General features: G+C 39.9%; 1 protein-coding gene across 2 annotated transcripts; it reads left to right on the top strand.

The window, feature by feature from the left end:
- Window positions 1-885: 885 nt before the first annotated feature.
- HNRNPU (heterogeneous nuclear ribonucleoprotein U) lies at window positions 886-10,905 on the top strand. 2 transcript variants are annotated; one of them, XM_031438501.2, is made up of 14 exons: window positions 886-1,743; window positions 2,584-2,695; window positions 2,784-2,857; window positions 4,796-4,935; window positions 5,528-5,627; window positions 6,030-6,142; window positions 6,470-6,733; window positions 7,019-7,138; window positions 7,559-7,687; window positions 7,789-7,957; window positions 8,193-8,447; window positions 8,755-8,939; window positions 9,289-9,360; window positions 9,795-10,905. In XM_031438501.2, exons 1-14 carry the CDS (start codon window positions 1,110-1,112, stop codon window positions 9,846-9,848), a joined length of 2,421 nt encoding a protein of 806 aa, XP_031294361.1. In that variant the 5' UTR covers window positions 886-1,109; the 3' UTR covers window positions 9,849-10,905. The 2 variants fall into 2 exon arrangements, with proteins under 2 accessions (XP_031294361.1, XP_031294359.1); XM_031438499.2 differs by having other exon boundaries at window positions 890-1,800.
- Window positions 10,906-15,512: the final 4,607 nt, after the last annotated feature.

Raw genomic sequence — 15,512 nt, 5'->3', positions numbered from 1 at the left:
TTAACTTTTACTGGTGTTTCAGGATGGTTGGGCCAAAAGTATTTCTACAGGAATAGGGACAGAATCAGTGTATGATCTAGCGGGGTCTCATCCTCATCGTTAGCTACGGGACTCCATAATTGGATGACCAGGTCCTAAATTGGGCGGTACGAATCTTACAGGTATTTTTGGTAGGTAGAGAAAACGCACAAATGCAATTCGGAGGCTTAATTAACTTCTTCGGCAATAAATGCCATGACAGGGCCTTTAAAGTACGCTCTGCAGTATGGAGCGGAGAACACGCTCCCAAAGCAAGTCTCTATCTCCCAAGCCCCACATCAGGGATTGCGGGAGAGACAAAAGAAAGGCCCTTCCCGAGCTTAAAATTCAATTCGCAAGGCAGGACCTAGAAAAATTAAGCCAAATATTAAGCGGAAGAAACTCTCCTTCCTTAGTAATTGCCAACTTGTGTTGTACAAATCAAAACTGAAATAAAATTTTGAGGAGTTTTAAACAAATTGCTGGAGAAATAGATAAACCCAATTTAAAAGAGAAGGAAACGTGGCGGATTCGAGCTGAAAATGCCAAGGTGAGGACTAAAAGGATTTGGACAGAAGCAGCCTCCGGGCTGGAAGGCAAACAGCAAAACGAGTATCGCCACCAAAGAACTGGGAAGGCCAATAGATGTTGCAGCGGGTCGGTTTAACTGAAGGCGGTTTCCTCCTCCTCCTCCATTTGCTCGGCCCCAATTGGAAGCGCAGTGCGCGGCGCCGCGCTCTCGGCCCGCTGTTCGGGTGGGGGCGGGGGAGCATGGCGTGGGCGGGGCGGGGCGAGCGCGGGCGCTCCGCCGGCGCAGGGGCGGGGCGGCTATATTACGTGCGCGGCACCGCCCCTGCGAGGCGACGTTACGTGCTCGTTCGCGCCAGGCGAGTCTTCGCGTCTCCCTCGCGAACTCGGTGAAAGGAATTGGCGCCGTTCGAGACCAGGCGGGTCCGCTCTGCAGCACGAACCCACCTCTAGCCGCAGCCGCAGCCGCCGCCCGGGCCGAGGAGCAGCCGCAGCCGCCGCCAGTGGCCGAGTGAGCGGAGCCGAGTTTGAGCCAGCGCCTAGCGGTGAATCGGGGCCTCACCATGAGTTCCTCGCCTGTTAATGTGAAAAAGCTGAAGGTGTCGGAGCTGAAAGAGGAGCTCAAGAAGCGGCGCCTGTCCGACAAGGGCCTCAAGGCCGAGCTCATGGAGCGTCTCCAGGCCGCGTTGGACGACGAGGAGGCCGGGGGCCGCCCCGCCATGGAGCCCGGGAACGGCAGCCTAGACCTGGGCGGGGATTCCGCCGGGCGCTCGGGAGCAGGCCTCGAGCAGGAGGCCGCGGCCGGCGGCGACGACGACGAGGAGGAAGAGGAGGAGGAGGAGGAAGGGATCGCCGCCCTGGATGGCGACCAGATGGAGCTCGGGGAGGAGAACGGCGCCGCGGGGGCGGCCGACTCGGGCCCGATGGAGGAGGAGGAGGCCGCCTCGGAGGACGAGAACGGCGATGACCAGGGCTTCCAGGAAGGGGAAGATGAGCTCGGAGACGAGGAGGAAGGCGCAGGCGACGAGAACGGCCACGGGGAGCAGCAGCCTCAACCGCCGGCGGCGCCGCAGCAACAGCCCCAGCAGCAGCGCGGGGCCGCCAAGGAGGCCGCGGGGAAGAGCACCGGCCCCACGTCGCTGTTCGCGGTGACCGTGGCGCCGCCCGGGGCGAGGCAGGGCCAGCAGCAGGCGGGAGGTAAGAAGAAGGCGGAAGGCGGCGGAGGCGGCGGTCGCCCCGGGGCTCCGGCAGCGGGTGAGTGCTGCGTGGTTAGCTGCGCGCGGCGGGAGGCCCGCGCGGGGAGGGGACGGTGTCCAGACCTGCCGGAGCCCCGCCGGGGGAGGGGGGAGCCCCGCCGCGGGAGGGAGCCCCCCCGGGGGGCGGGGAATCCCGGATTAGGCGTGAGGCCTCGGTTCGGTGTGTGACGGCGGCGGCAGCGCCTCCATTATGTGGCTCGAGAGCCGGGGGGGGCGGGGGGGGCTGCAGCTGCCGCTGGAGGGGGAGGAGCCGCGGTGGCGCCGCCGCGCTGCGTGCGCGCGATGCGGGCACATGTCTCGGGGGGAGGGGAGGCCCGGGGCCCCGGCGGCGCGCTATGGCGGCTCCGGGCCGCGGTATTGTGCAAGGCGCGCCGGGCTCGGCGTGACGTCACTTCCGGCGGGCGGGGCCGGGCGGGCCGGGCGGCGAGCAGTACAATGCGGCCGCGGGGAGCGAGGAGCGCGGGCCCGGGTGGGGGAGGGGAGCGCGGGCGGGGCGCTTCGGCCCCTCCCCCCTTCCTGAACCCTCTCCGGGTACACGTGGGCTCGGCGTCTGGGCCGCGCTAGTTTTCATTAGCTTTCTCGAATCTTCGAGTAGACTGGCAAAATTAGCGGTGTCCTTAGACTGCGTCACTAACTCCAATCCAATTCGCTTTTGAGTCGTCGGTTAAAAACACTTACAAAAATGAATAGGGAAGGTCGAGCTTTTTGCGCCTCAAAACAGAAAAGGTTTTTCTGTTTGTGTATTGGCGTGGTCTGTCATAAAGGGTGTCGTGTGTTGTAGGAGACGGCAAAACAGAACAGAAAGGCGGAGATAAAAAGAGAGGTGTTAAAAGACCCCGAGAAGATCATGGCCGTGGATATTTTGAATACATCGAAGAGAACAAGTATAGCAGGTAGAGGATGCTAACGTAGTTTTTATTTGTCACCCAGTCTATTCTTTGGTAAGGAAAGCTGTATCAGGAGGCAATTCTGTCTTTTCAGAGCTAAATCTCCTCAGCCACCTGTTGAAGAAGAAGATGAACACTTCGATGACACGGTGGTTTGTCTTGATACTTGTAAGTGAAGCTGTTTCTCCCCCTTTCTCCTCCAATTGTCAAATGTGATTTTTGGTTCCAAAATGTTAGAAAATTTAATGGGTTTGAACAGTTCATCTGAAAGTAGGAAGATGGTGGTTTATTTAGATTCTGTCACTTAATAATTAGTGCAGAAGTGGTATTTGATAATTCTGCAGGCTCTAGCAATTTGATAATTCTTTTGGTTGTGACTTTAAAGTTCTCATTTGTAGGAATGTAAAATTAATGCCAGCGTTTGACTAGTTAATGGAAACTTGTAAGACCACTTATAGCTTATCATTATAGGCGTCTACAATAAAATGTCTTTTTTGTGGAGTTAATATTAAGTGAGCTATTCAGGCTAAATATTTATTAATGACTACCCATTAGCACACAAGCATATTCCCTATTCTGAAAGATTGTAATACTACTTTCTCAATAACTGCTCTTTTGTTCTCAATTCCAGTTCAGTAGCTGCTGCTTTAATAAGTTGATTTCTTCCAAAGACCTGGGGCAGCAGCAGTGGGCTATCACTGGGCCACTAGCTTTCTTCAGCAGCGAATGGTATCAATGGCAGCGCTGTAAATACTGCTACTTTACCCAGTTGGGTTGCAATTGAGTATAAGGAAGTATTGCAAACCTCTATAAATGGGCCTTGGCTGTCAGATTTCTAAATTTTATTTAGTACAGAAAAAATAGTTGGTTTAGTATTGATCAGAATGTACAATTCTTTCTGTTAAATGGAACAAAGGGTAGAAATAATTACTTAGAGGTAAGGTATCAACCTGCCCAGTAGGTGTGGGGAGTTGAATCTTAGAAGAGATTCTCATGCTTTGGAATAGAAAGTTTTTAATTCAGACAAACAGGACTGTAAATTTAAGTCTTAATTTCCTACTGCATAGCTTTTACACAGTTGAGATGTGGAGTCTTTAGAAAAAAGTGCGCATGGAAAAGTAGATTGAAAGTCTTATGTTAAATTTAGTTGCTAAAATATTGGCGAGATAATGAAGCAATTATTTAGAAAGGTTAACACTATTATAAAAGGCTTTTAGCTCATCAACTAGGACTATCAATTTGTTAAGTGCATTATTGGGTTCAAACACTATTTACTGAATTATAAGTTGGTTAATGATGATCAGGAATTTAAGGAGTGAAGTTAATTTAGGGAGAGTTCCAAACTGTAAACAGACAAATTTCCTCTCACCAATAAGCATTTAAAGTGTAATTTAGTGCTCCCTCAACCGAGAATTTGGAAAATGCATTCTAATGAGCCAGTGACCCAAAGGCAGCTAGTTTTGGATTTTGGATCCCCCCCCCCCATTGTTAGTAACAGTTATTTTAATAGTTTTACTTCAGCTTTATATAAAAGGCAAGCCTGTGGGAAGGGAACCTGAAATGCTGTTAAAGTCTGCAGCATTAGATGACCAGGCTCGTACTTTGTAGGTTGGGACTGCCTTCTTAACAAGTTTTGGAGAAACTTTAAAATCTAGAGCCCCTGGTGTTTTAAAATTATAAAGTGCAGAATAAACAGCTCATATTCTTATTTTGAAATACTTGGTTATGGCCTCCCTTCAGTTTTATTGTGGCACTGGTAAATTCTACCTGGTCTGGCATGCTTCACTTTGATTTCCTGCTATCTTCTACTGCTTGCCTCTAAATCAAGGTAAAGAGCAGAGCAGGTATGTATTAATGTCACATTGTCTTGATTATTTTGTATACTTAAATACACATATCAAACCTTGATGTTTGTTAGTTGTATAGGTAGTGTACACTTTAGTTCATAATTTGGCAAGAGTGACGTGGTGGGAGTGGGGCTTCAGCATGATCTGTGAAAATGTATGCAATGTTAAATGTAAAGAGAATTTAATAAAGGTTTGTCTACATAGCAGATACTTACATTGGATGTCAAAATAAATAATACGGTATTTGGTATAATTACAGATAATTGTGATCTACACTTTAAAATATCAAGAGATCGCCTCAGTGCTTCTTCCCTTACTATGGAGAGTTTTGCTTTTCTTTGGGCTGGAGGAAGGGCATCTTACGGTGTGTCAAAAGGCAAAGTCTGTTTTGAGATGAAGGTAATGCAGTTTTGATTTTTTTTATATAAATAAGAACCTTTGTGAGTTTTCATTTGCCTGACACTGTTGGGTATCTGTGGAACTTGTAATTTTTGACGTTTTTGTGGGTTAGAAGAGGGACTTGGAACCTATGTGTTACAACATTTGAAGATGTTGTAGATGTTATATCAAAAGTTGCCCTAAAAAGCCAGCCTGTTTTTCATCTAGGGCTTTCCTTTTTTTATCAGCCACTTGAAAGGCTCACTAAGGGTTTGAAAATTTTAAAAATTTGGCTGGGCTCCTAGTTTTGTACCAGAAGGATGCTTTAGTTTGTTTTCAGTTGAGAATTGAGAATATGTAATTTCAGCATTAATGTTCTTTTAAATGTGAATCAACCAAGTGTTTGGTTTATTTTCAAATTCAACTTACAAGCCCTAACATCAGTTTTTAAAGTTCTTGTAAATGTTGGCTAGTGGTGGGGAAGACTGGGTGTCTTTTTGTACTTAGTAGCCAGAGAAAAATTAGCCTATTGCCGAAATGAAATAAGCCAGGGTTGGTTTAGTGGTTTATCTTCCTTGGTTTACAGTTTAATCATTTATGATTTGACTTTCAGGTTACAGAGAAGATCCCAGTAAGGCATTTGTATACAAAAGACATTGACATACATGAAGTTCGGATTGGCTGGTCACTAACCACAAGTGGAATGTTGCTTGGTAAAGTTTCTGCTTTAGTACTGTGTTCTCACAAGTGTTTAGGGTTTGATTTCAGTAGTTATACTGGAAGGCATTCTAAATCTTTTCTCTGTTCTTTATTCTGGTGGTATTTTAGAGATGAATAATAATAACACGTAGTAAGCACAGGCTAAATTTCAGGTTTTTTCTTTATGGTTACTTGGTTTATGACAGATGGTTAAAATAGAATGTTATCCATGGCATGGAATAGTTACATAACCACATAGCTGTCATTAACTTTTCAGTATAAAGTCAATGTAAGTGAAAGAATATTAGGTTACATACTCATCATTTGTCTTGAACCCTACATCTTTAATATTAAAATATGTGGGTCATTAGACTGTTTTGAAAAATTGACTTCATGAAAGTAAATTGTTTTCTTAGGTGAAGAAGAGTTTTCTTATGGGTATTCTCTAAAAGGAATAAAAACATGCAACTGTGAGACCGAAGATTATGGAGAGAAGTTTGATGAAAATGATGTGATTACATGTTTTGCTGTAAGTCATAGCTAAATTTCTATATATAAATAGCAAGCTATTAGATAGTATTTTGAAGTCTTATCAGTGTCACCTTTCAATGCTAATTCATTTAGACAACTTATGTGAATTTGACCTGAAAATCTAGTTTATTTTTCAGGACAATATTTCTTCTGGGTATAGGTGTTTCGTTTCTCTATAACCACCAGAAGGCCCTTTAACATTTAACCGAAATATGTTTTCCGTGGGATAAGCTTCATTCCTAACTTGAATTTTGAATTTTTTTAGAAGACTTACTAGAAGCAGATTATAATCCATTAATAAATCCCCCCCCCCCCCCATTAACAGAACTTTGAAAGTGATGAAGTAGAACTCTCCTATGCAAAGAATGGACAAGATCTTGGCATTGCCTTCAAAATCAGTAAGGAAGTGCTTGCTGGACGACCACTCTTCCCGCATGTTCTCTGCCATAACTGTGCAGTTGAATTTAATTTTGGTCAGAAGGAAAAGCCATATTTTCCAATACCTGAAGACTATACTTTTATCCAGAATGTCCCCTTGGAAGATCGAGTTAGAGGACCAAAGGGGCCTGAAGAGAAGAAAGATTGTGAAGTAAGTCACTTAAAAAAAACGGAAGATTGCTTTTGCTTGGCAAAAATGACACTCAGAAGAGCTGAATGGTTGGTCTGTTTTAATTTACTTCTTGCCATACATGTTCTCAGATTTTTCTCTTAGTCATCTCTAAGTGGAATGTTCAGTAGCCCACAGGTTGTCTTGTTAAAGGGCTGTGAAATTTTAGATACGTAAACTGGGTTCTTGTGCATTCAAAAAAACATCTTAAGAACTATTAGGTGGTTTCTAATGATTAGACTGAAGAAACATTTCTTCCTATTGTAGGTGGTTATGATGATTGGCTTGCCAGGAGCTGGAAAAACTACCTGGGTTACTAAACATGCAGCAGAAAATCCTGGTAAATACAACATTCTTGGAACAAATACCATAATGGATAAAATGATGGTAAGTAAAATGTTTGGGGCATGATCAGCATTTCTAAAAGACGAGAATGTATTCTAGGTAATGCTTTTGCGTATTGTCCTTATCCATTTTGTTAATGTCTTAGAGATAGGAGTTTGGACAAAGTTTAATTGGTTATTTAGTAGGCTTTTACCTGTAAGGTAAATTGCCTTCCACTGGGTAGGTTTCATTGTCTTTTTTATAGACTTTTTTGAACTCTTAACATTCAGCAGCTATTGAGTAAAAAGAATTGAATAGGATTGGGTGTTGTTACATGATAAAATAACCTTTTTTGTAGCAATAATGAGAAAAGGCAGTATTTAAATTTTAAAATGTTGCCTGCTTTCCACATAGATCTAAGCTAATGTTAAAACCTTACCTTGAGATCCACAAGTTCAAAGGAAATTTTACTTTTAAAAATAGGTGGCAGGTTTTAAGAAGCAAATGGCAGATACTGGAAAACTGAACACACTGTTGCAGAGAGCTCCACAGTGTCTAGGAAAGTTTATTGAGATTGCTGCCCGTAAGAAGCGAAATTTCATTTTGGATCAGGTAAGCTGTAGCTTTAAAGTTAAAAAAAAAGTAACTGATAATTGGATTTGGTGTAGAATTAATGTCTGGGGTTATAAACTTTTCATTTTTTTTTTTTTAAGACAAATGTGTCTGCTGCTGCCCAGAGGAGAAAAATGTGCCTGTTTGCAGGCTTCCAACGAAAAGCTGTTGTAGTTTGCCCAAAAGATGAAGACTACAAGCAAAGAACACAGAAGAAAGCTGAAGTAGAGGGGAAAGACCTACCAGAACATGCAGTTCTTAAAATGAAAGGCATGAAATTTAATTCTACTGTTACATATCATTCTGTGATTTATGTCTGTAAACTTAAATTTCCTCCCAGTAATACTGGTTGAAGAGTTAAATTCTTTGTGAATGAGTGTATTTGGTTTTTTTCTCGTTTTAAAATAAAGTGTTTTGCAAGAAGTAAAGCTGAAAATGGTAGGCTCTGGGATTGTGAATATGTATATAATGGCTTTGTAGATTAATCTTACTTAATTTTTTGCAGGAAACTTTACTCTGCCAGAAGTAGCTGAGTGCTTTGATGAAATAACCTATGTTGAACTTCAGAAGGAGGAAGCCCAAAAACTTTTGGAGCAATATAAGGAAGAAAGCAAAAAGGCTCTTCCACCAGAAAAGAAGCAGAACACAGGCTCGAAGAAGAGCAATAAAAATAAGAGTGGCAAGAACCAGTTTAACAGAGGTGGTGGCCATAGAGGACGTGGTGGATTCAATATGCGTGGTGGAAATTTTAGAGGAGGAGGCAAGTTGATTTCTGTTTATCTGGTTCAAGATGGAAACAAGTGATAATCTATAGTCTTTCAGTTTGATTCTGTGTTATTTAGCTGAATTTAACATAGGAAGTTTTTGATCCTCATTGATCCTAGCTGTCTAGTAACTAGTAAAATCTTTATGTGATTTGATAGTAAACACACCTAGGTTATATCAGTGGTTAAACATTTTTGTTTTTAAACATTTTTCTCCTAAACTAAAGGAATGGTCCAGAAGAACCGTAAGTCATGTTTGTAAAGGAGGTACAACACACATTAAATACAGTGTCTCGTTTTTAGCTCCTGGAAATCGTGGTGGATATAACAGGAGGGGCAATATGCCACAGAGAGGTGGTGGCGGTGGCGGAAGTGGTGGAATTGGCTATCCATATCCTCGTGGCCCTGTTTTTCCCAGCCGAGGCGGTTACTCAAATAGAGGGAACTACAACAGAGGTGGAATGCCCAACAGAGGGAACTACAACCAGGTAATGGTTTATGGTCCTTGCAGACACTGATTTTCTATATAATTTAGTCTGGAAAATTAAAGACATGTTACATAGCTTCAGCTAGAATTGTAAGGAACACAGTGTATGCATAGTGATGTTAAAATGAATTTAATTAACGTTGATTTTTCAGGTACATTAGCTAGCAACAAGTCAGATGATAACCTCATAACAAATAAATTAATCGCCTGAGAACAAATCCGGCAAAGGGTACCCAGAATTTAATGGCTGGCAATCCATTTCTGTGGCCATGTCCCTTCATCTCCCCTGCCCCTACAAACCTGAAAACTTGCTGTGCTGAGTTCTTAAAAGTTGTTTTTCCTTTTCGTAGAACTTCAGAGGACGAGGAAACAATCGTGGCTACAAAAATCAATCTCAGGGCTACAACCAGTGGCAGCAGGGTGTAAGTAATTCCTTACGTGCTTTTTTGTACATTCAATTGTACTTGAGTTCATAAAAAAGATGTGCAGGGATTGAAGTGTTTATTACAGGGTGCAAGATGTGAATTGTGTTGCACTTGTAGCCATAATGTTATCCTTTGAAGGCAAAATAGGTTGGAGTTTAACTTAGTATTTTTTAATAAAGTAATATTATTTAATTATGGTTTTTTTTACTACTAGCTTTAATTGTATAAACTAACCAAGTTGTAATGTTTCCTTTTGTAATGTGTATTGATAATGGGATATTAATACTAACTAAATCTGGCTTGATAAATCAGAGGTATGACAGGTATAAATTTGTTTCCAGCAATTACTCTGAATTAGATTGTCATTTCCTAAAAGCAGTTTGAGTGGCTTATTGATGTTTTTTCTTTAAAAAAAAAATTTTCTCTTACAGCAATTCTGGGGTCAGAAGCCATGGAGTCAGCATTATCACCAAGGATATTATTGAATACCCAAATAAAACGAACTGATACATATTTCTCCAAAACCTTCACAAGAAGTCGACTGTTTTCTTTAGTAGGCTAACTTTTTAAACATTCCACAAGAGGAAGTGCCTGCGGGTTCCTTTTTTAGAAGCTTTGTGGGTTGATTTTTTTTCTTTTCTTTTTTGTACATTTTTAATTGCAGTTTTAAAGTGAATCGTAAGAGAACCTCAGCATTGTGCACGATAAGAGAATGTGTCAGTATTTCAGGGTTCTACATTTTATCTGTAAAATGTGACTTTTTTTTTTATCACAACAAAAGTAAAATGTTGCTTTGTACCTGGTGTCTTTTATTAAGAATTTACTCCCCCCATTTCTCACAGAGATAACAGTCGGGAGTCATTGTCACAATATAATAGAAATGTTAGCAACCAGATTCATGTAAGGACTAAGTGGTCCTCATGAATTGCATAAGACTCTGTACTGCTCATATTACACTCCATCCTCTCTGTAGTTTGCTGAGTAGTTGGAGGGGTAAGCTAAATAGTAGTTTTGACAATAACTGGGAAGGCTCTTTCTTTTTAAATAACATTAGAATTGGCATAATTGGGACTGAAGGTAAATTTTGGAACCAAGATAGAGAAGATGGAGTGTATGTAGAAGGGCTGTTAAAAATGTAAAACTTGGTTGCATTATTTGTGGAGGCTCAAACTTGTGAAGGTTAAATACCATAATTTTTCCATTTGTTCTGCATTTTGATTCTGAAAAGAAAGCTGGCTTTGCCCATTTCTTATTAAAAAAACTTGTTGTAAATCCAGTTGTCTAATGGGATCTATATGAAGTTAGCTATGTCTGTATGCCCTTCTCCCACAAAATACTGTATAACTAGTGTGCTTGTAGTAGTTAACTCCACCATCTTTGTAAGCTAATGAAATTGTGAGTCACCCATTTATATCTTAATTTTTAATCATGTCAGTTCTTGAATGGGTATCTCCTTAGCCTGCTGATTTCTTTTTCTTTCTAAAGAAAGTGGGTGGAGAAATTAATTTAGACGTTTGTTTGCAATAAAAAGAATTCATTTTACTCTTGTTTTGGGATTCTCGCCATCAAGGTTCAAAATCCCTTTATGAAACTCCCAAGAGGAGAAAATTTAAGTGTGTGCTTTCTGGACAGCTTATTCTTTACTTTGTACTTGGAACATTTAGGTTTTAAAAACTTAAATGTATACTGACAAATCAATTTTAATATGAAGTAAAGTTGAAATCTTCCCCTCCCCCCCAGATGACTTAAACGTTTAAACGAGGGGAAAAGGTACTGGCTGGGAGAAGTTAACACTCAGTTTATCATCTTTACGAAATGCTAATGGCTGTCCTCAACTGATTATTTTATGTACATCTATGTTACATGAAACGCTGGGAACAGATGCTTTTAGAAGCCATCATGCAAGCCAGTCATTGATTTCACTGCTACACAACACTGCTAACTTAACTGTAGTTACGTGATAACATTAGATCCCCTAATTGTAATTTTATTGGGTTTGCACAGAACACTTAATCTAAAGGACCCTCACTAAGGTGAGGAATCAGGAGTCAAACTGTAGAACTAAAACTTGACGTCAGTTTAGTGTTTTGTTGCTGTTTTAGGTTGCTACTGGTAAGTTTAGGTTTGTTTATATTTCTGATTGCCTAGATTTTTGTTTCAGCCATTTAAAATCAGATTTTCTATTTATACTCCTAGGGATTCTGCTTAAAGATGGTCTGGAGTTGAGTTTCAGGTGGTGGTGTAGGTTCAGTTGAGGTTTTTGGAACAAAGGCTAATCCTTCAATTATAGGAATACTTAACAGTACAAGATAATGTCTCAAGGGCTTTTTTCTTTTTAGCAATACTGCTAGCATCCATTGACATGAGCATACTTTTTAGTATGCACCAGTATTACTAGGTTTGCATAAACTTACCTAGGGGGGAAATTTAAACTTTGTTGCTAATCATTGTTCAGGTGTCTCAAATGTTTAGGTTTTTAAAAAAATCTTGCATATACCTTTGAGTTTAAATTTACATATTAAGGAATTTATATTCTAATTACTGCAATAGGAGAGTGATGACAAAATAACGAACACTATTTGGTAGGGTGTCATTCCTGTGTAGCCCAGAAAGTTTTGGGAAGAGAGATGGGATAGATAGAAATGTTGCCCAGAAAAATGTTAAACTTTAAGCAGCGTCAAGGTCTATGTCTCCATTTGTATAAAAATCCTAAAGAGAAAATTGAAGAAATGCAGAAGAGGGAGTATATCATATAATAGGCAAGAGAAAAAGTTGACAAATGCTAAGTTCAGCAGAACAAGATCAACAGATGAGACACTTGGTTTATTGTTCACCCCACCCCTTGCCTACCTCTGCTCTATGGCAAGCAAAACACTGCATAAACAAATATAATAGATAACCATAAACAGATGTCCCAACAAAATCCTGAGAAAGCTCACCTGTGAGATTGCTGTTAACAAAAAATGCTGCAAGATAGAAATGATGAAGTAACTTGAACTGTAGAAAGTTCTTTGTTGCTGGTAGGTTACAGCTTATTACTCTTATCTAATCCTTTGGTGGAGGGCTCTGGCTCTGACCCAGGAAGCTGAGACCAGCTTCTGGCCCTACCTAATACCCAGACAGCAAGATGAAATCTTACAAATGAAGAATGAGTCAAATAAATATGACACTGAAATAACAGAAGGAAGCCATATTGAATCTATAAAACAATAAGCTCTCATTTGCCTAGGGTAGATCCTGTCTGGAAATAGGAATTTGAAACTATTTCTCGAATACTAACAAGGTATTGAAGTTTCTCAAAAATAATTGTCCTTAATTTTTTTTACGGGAAAAGTAACTAATAGTATTTTAGATTATTTTTCACCTCCTGGGGAATTTATACAGGTAGATTGTGTTCTGTATTTTTCCTTTTTTGGAAATTCAGTTGACATGTTTTTCTGGGAACTTTTACTTAATATAAATTGGCTTTTTATCGTATGATTGCTTTTATAATAGGTCCCATTACACAAAACTGAAGTATTTTGATAGCTTTTAAGGCAGTGGAATAGACATCTTTCACATAAAAAGGACTGGTGGTAGATGTGTATCTGATGTTTTTAAAAAGCAACAACCAGAATAAAATTACTAAGGAAGGTATAAACTTGTATCTTTCCTAGCCTCTTAGTTTCTGGTATTAGACATAAAAATAAACATCTTAAAAATACTAGTTTCCATAACTTCCTACACATAAGTAAGATTTTTTTTTGTTTCTTTTTTAAATGGAGCCTGTAGCTGAGAATGAGTACCTAGTTTTCAACCCCCCAGAATACTCATTGAAATAATCTTTGGAAGACATACATGATATTCTTTCTAAAGCCATTTTCTCCTGAAGTTCTTGAAATATTTTGACTCTGAACTTTGTCATTGTTCATATTTCTTGGCCTCTGAAATTGAGGTATTTAGAAAAGGTTTGAAAATGAGCTTATGTTTAAATATTTTAGTAATTTATAAAAACGGACATACATAATACGTTGTAATGCTTAGCTTAGGGACTATTAGTGCTTTGAGTAAGAATCTGATGTGGAGAGCCTCTTCCTTGGATAATAGATTTGAAAAAAATTTTCCATTATTTTACAGCTTCTACAGTAAAACATGCAAGTAATCTAGCTAGTTTAGTACTTGAGTATTATTTAGGCTCTAATGCCCAGTTTTTAACTTAGTGCTAGTACTCCAGGTACATGTTTACTTCACCTAATTCATGATGAAGTGATGTTTTGTCTTTTTTTTTTTAACCTTGATGAATAAAAAGTAAACCCTTGAGAATTACCTTGAAAGTGACCTACAGTGTAGTATGTGTCCATCAGTGTGTTGAGGCAGGAAAAAAAAAACCAGGATCCCCAAGTATCTTAACATTTAAAATTTATAAGTTGTGAAATGGAACAGTTGAAATAACCTACCTTGACATGTACGTTTTATTATATTGTGCTAATAAAGTGTGCTACTTTACTTGGTGGTCACACTTAGTAAATTTCAACTATCCAGGCAACCTGGGGCTCAGAGCTTTAAGTAGGTGGAAAATGGCTAACAAAGATTACGCACATAAGTGTATCAGTGAGAATATATACTTCCACATCGTAGCCAATTGACTTAAAATACAAGTGGTTGAATATGTTTGCGTAAGGAATTTCATCTGTAAGGAAGAGTAGATTGGAAATAGGTGGAAATAATTATATTCATAATATTAACCCAGATTTGCTCAAAATGTAACCTATTTTTCTGCAATTAGGTTGGCAGTGCACTGGTAACTTGGGAAGCTGGATAAGTAAAATTTTTGTCATTGTGTAGACACTAATTTCACTTATGATTGTAGTTCTAGTATTAGGGGAATAAATGCTGCATGTACCTGATAGGCCAGGACATCAGTAATCACTGTTAAAGGTTAGGTGAGTTGTTGGAAGAACTTAACCATTTGTAATCATTTCTAATTACTACTTGGGAGTGTTAAAGTTTTTTTCTCCTTTATGCTAGGAATGAACATATACTTTTGCATCGTGACAAGGAACAGGGATCTTAATTTTAAACAAAGCTGGATCTGTGGGTATGAGAATCTGTACTGTAGTTGAAAGTGATGAAGTAATAGTGCAGGCAAATGGAGACATGTCATGGAAAGGTGCAGTTCCTTGTTCAAATGTTGCACCATTTGCCTCCCAGTGCTGTACCAATGGCACAGCAGTTACTCTTGAGCATGTCCAGCTTGGGTATCTGTACTACTGGACATTACGCAGGGATTACAGGCCTGGAAAGCTAACTAATAAACACTGAACTACTGTTTGTGGCTGTTTTCTGCCATTCCTTTAACAGTTCATTCCATGATCTTACAGGAAGTAAAATTAGTCTTGTCTGGTAAAACATTTTATACCTGACAAGCACTTAAGCACTGAAGAAAAAATAAATTAACAAAAGCAACCAAGAACAATGATATATGGCCAGTGTTGACAGTTTAAGTTGTGTGGGATAAAAGCCTCAAAAATATTCAAGTATACGTAGAGAAAAATATGAGGTAAAATAAGTTCTGAGGAAAAATTGGAGCTCACTTGAATAACGGTAATTTTTTAACGCAGCTATTAAGGTGTCCTTTTATCACAGAAGGGAGAGGGGAATGTCCTAGTCAAGTACAACAAAGGTTCCAACTTACTATTTTTTTTTTTTGAAAAATAAAGCAAGAAATAATATGCTGATTTAAATTTCATCTCCTTTTCCTTAGTCTGTCCATGTGAATGTGCTGTGTGGAAGAGTAAAAGGGCCCAAGTAAATGTGTTCCAGTGATTCCAATAGGTATTCCAAATTAATTGCTGCTTGTACATTTAACACCTGTTATATTGGCTTTCCAGGATCACCTTAATTAGAACTCTTAATTTTAAAAAGGGGAAAGGGAGAAATTGGTAACTAGATGAATAGATTTCATATCAGGAAAAAAAGTTCTCTCCTTTGCATACTTGAAATATAAAGTATTTGGTACTGCTTTAGCAATTGGCGTAGGTTAAAGGCAGTACATGCAAATAGTGCCAAGTCCTCTTAAGGTTATATCCTTATTCTAAAGGTTCAAATTCCTTCAATTTAATGTTTTGTAAAACATTTGTTTCAATATCCTCCCTACTTTAGAGTTTAAA

Source organism: Camelus dromedarius, chromosome 21 (genome assembly GCF_036321535.1).
Source record: "Camelus dromedarius isolate mCamDro1 chromosome 21, mCamDro1.pat, whole genome shotgun sequence".
Taxonomy (NCBI): domain Eukaryota; kingdom Metazoa; phylum Chordata; class Mammalia; order Artiodactyla; family Camelidae; genus Camelus; species Camelus dromedarius.
This window is presented reverse-complemented; position numbering and strand designations above follow the sequence as displayed.

Excerpts from the sequence above, each read along its gene's own strand:
- HNRNPU (XM_031438499.2), top strand. The coding sequence starts at position 1,110 with ATGAGTTCCTCGCCTGTTAATGTGAAAAAGCTGAAGGTGTCGGAGCTG. Across the intron at positions 7,139-7,558 it reads CCATAATGGATAAAATGATG|GTGGCAGGTTTTAAGAAGCA; the intron begins GTAAGTAAAATG and ends TTTTAAAAATAG. Across the intron at positions 9,361-9,794 it reads ACAACCAGTGGCAGCAGGGT|CAATTCTGGGGTCAGAAGCC; the intron begins GTAAGTAATTCC and ends TTTCTCTTACAG.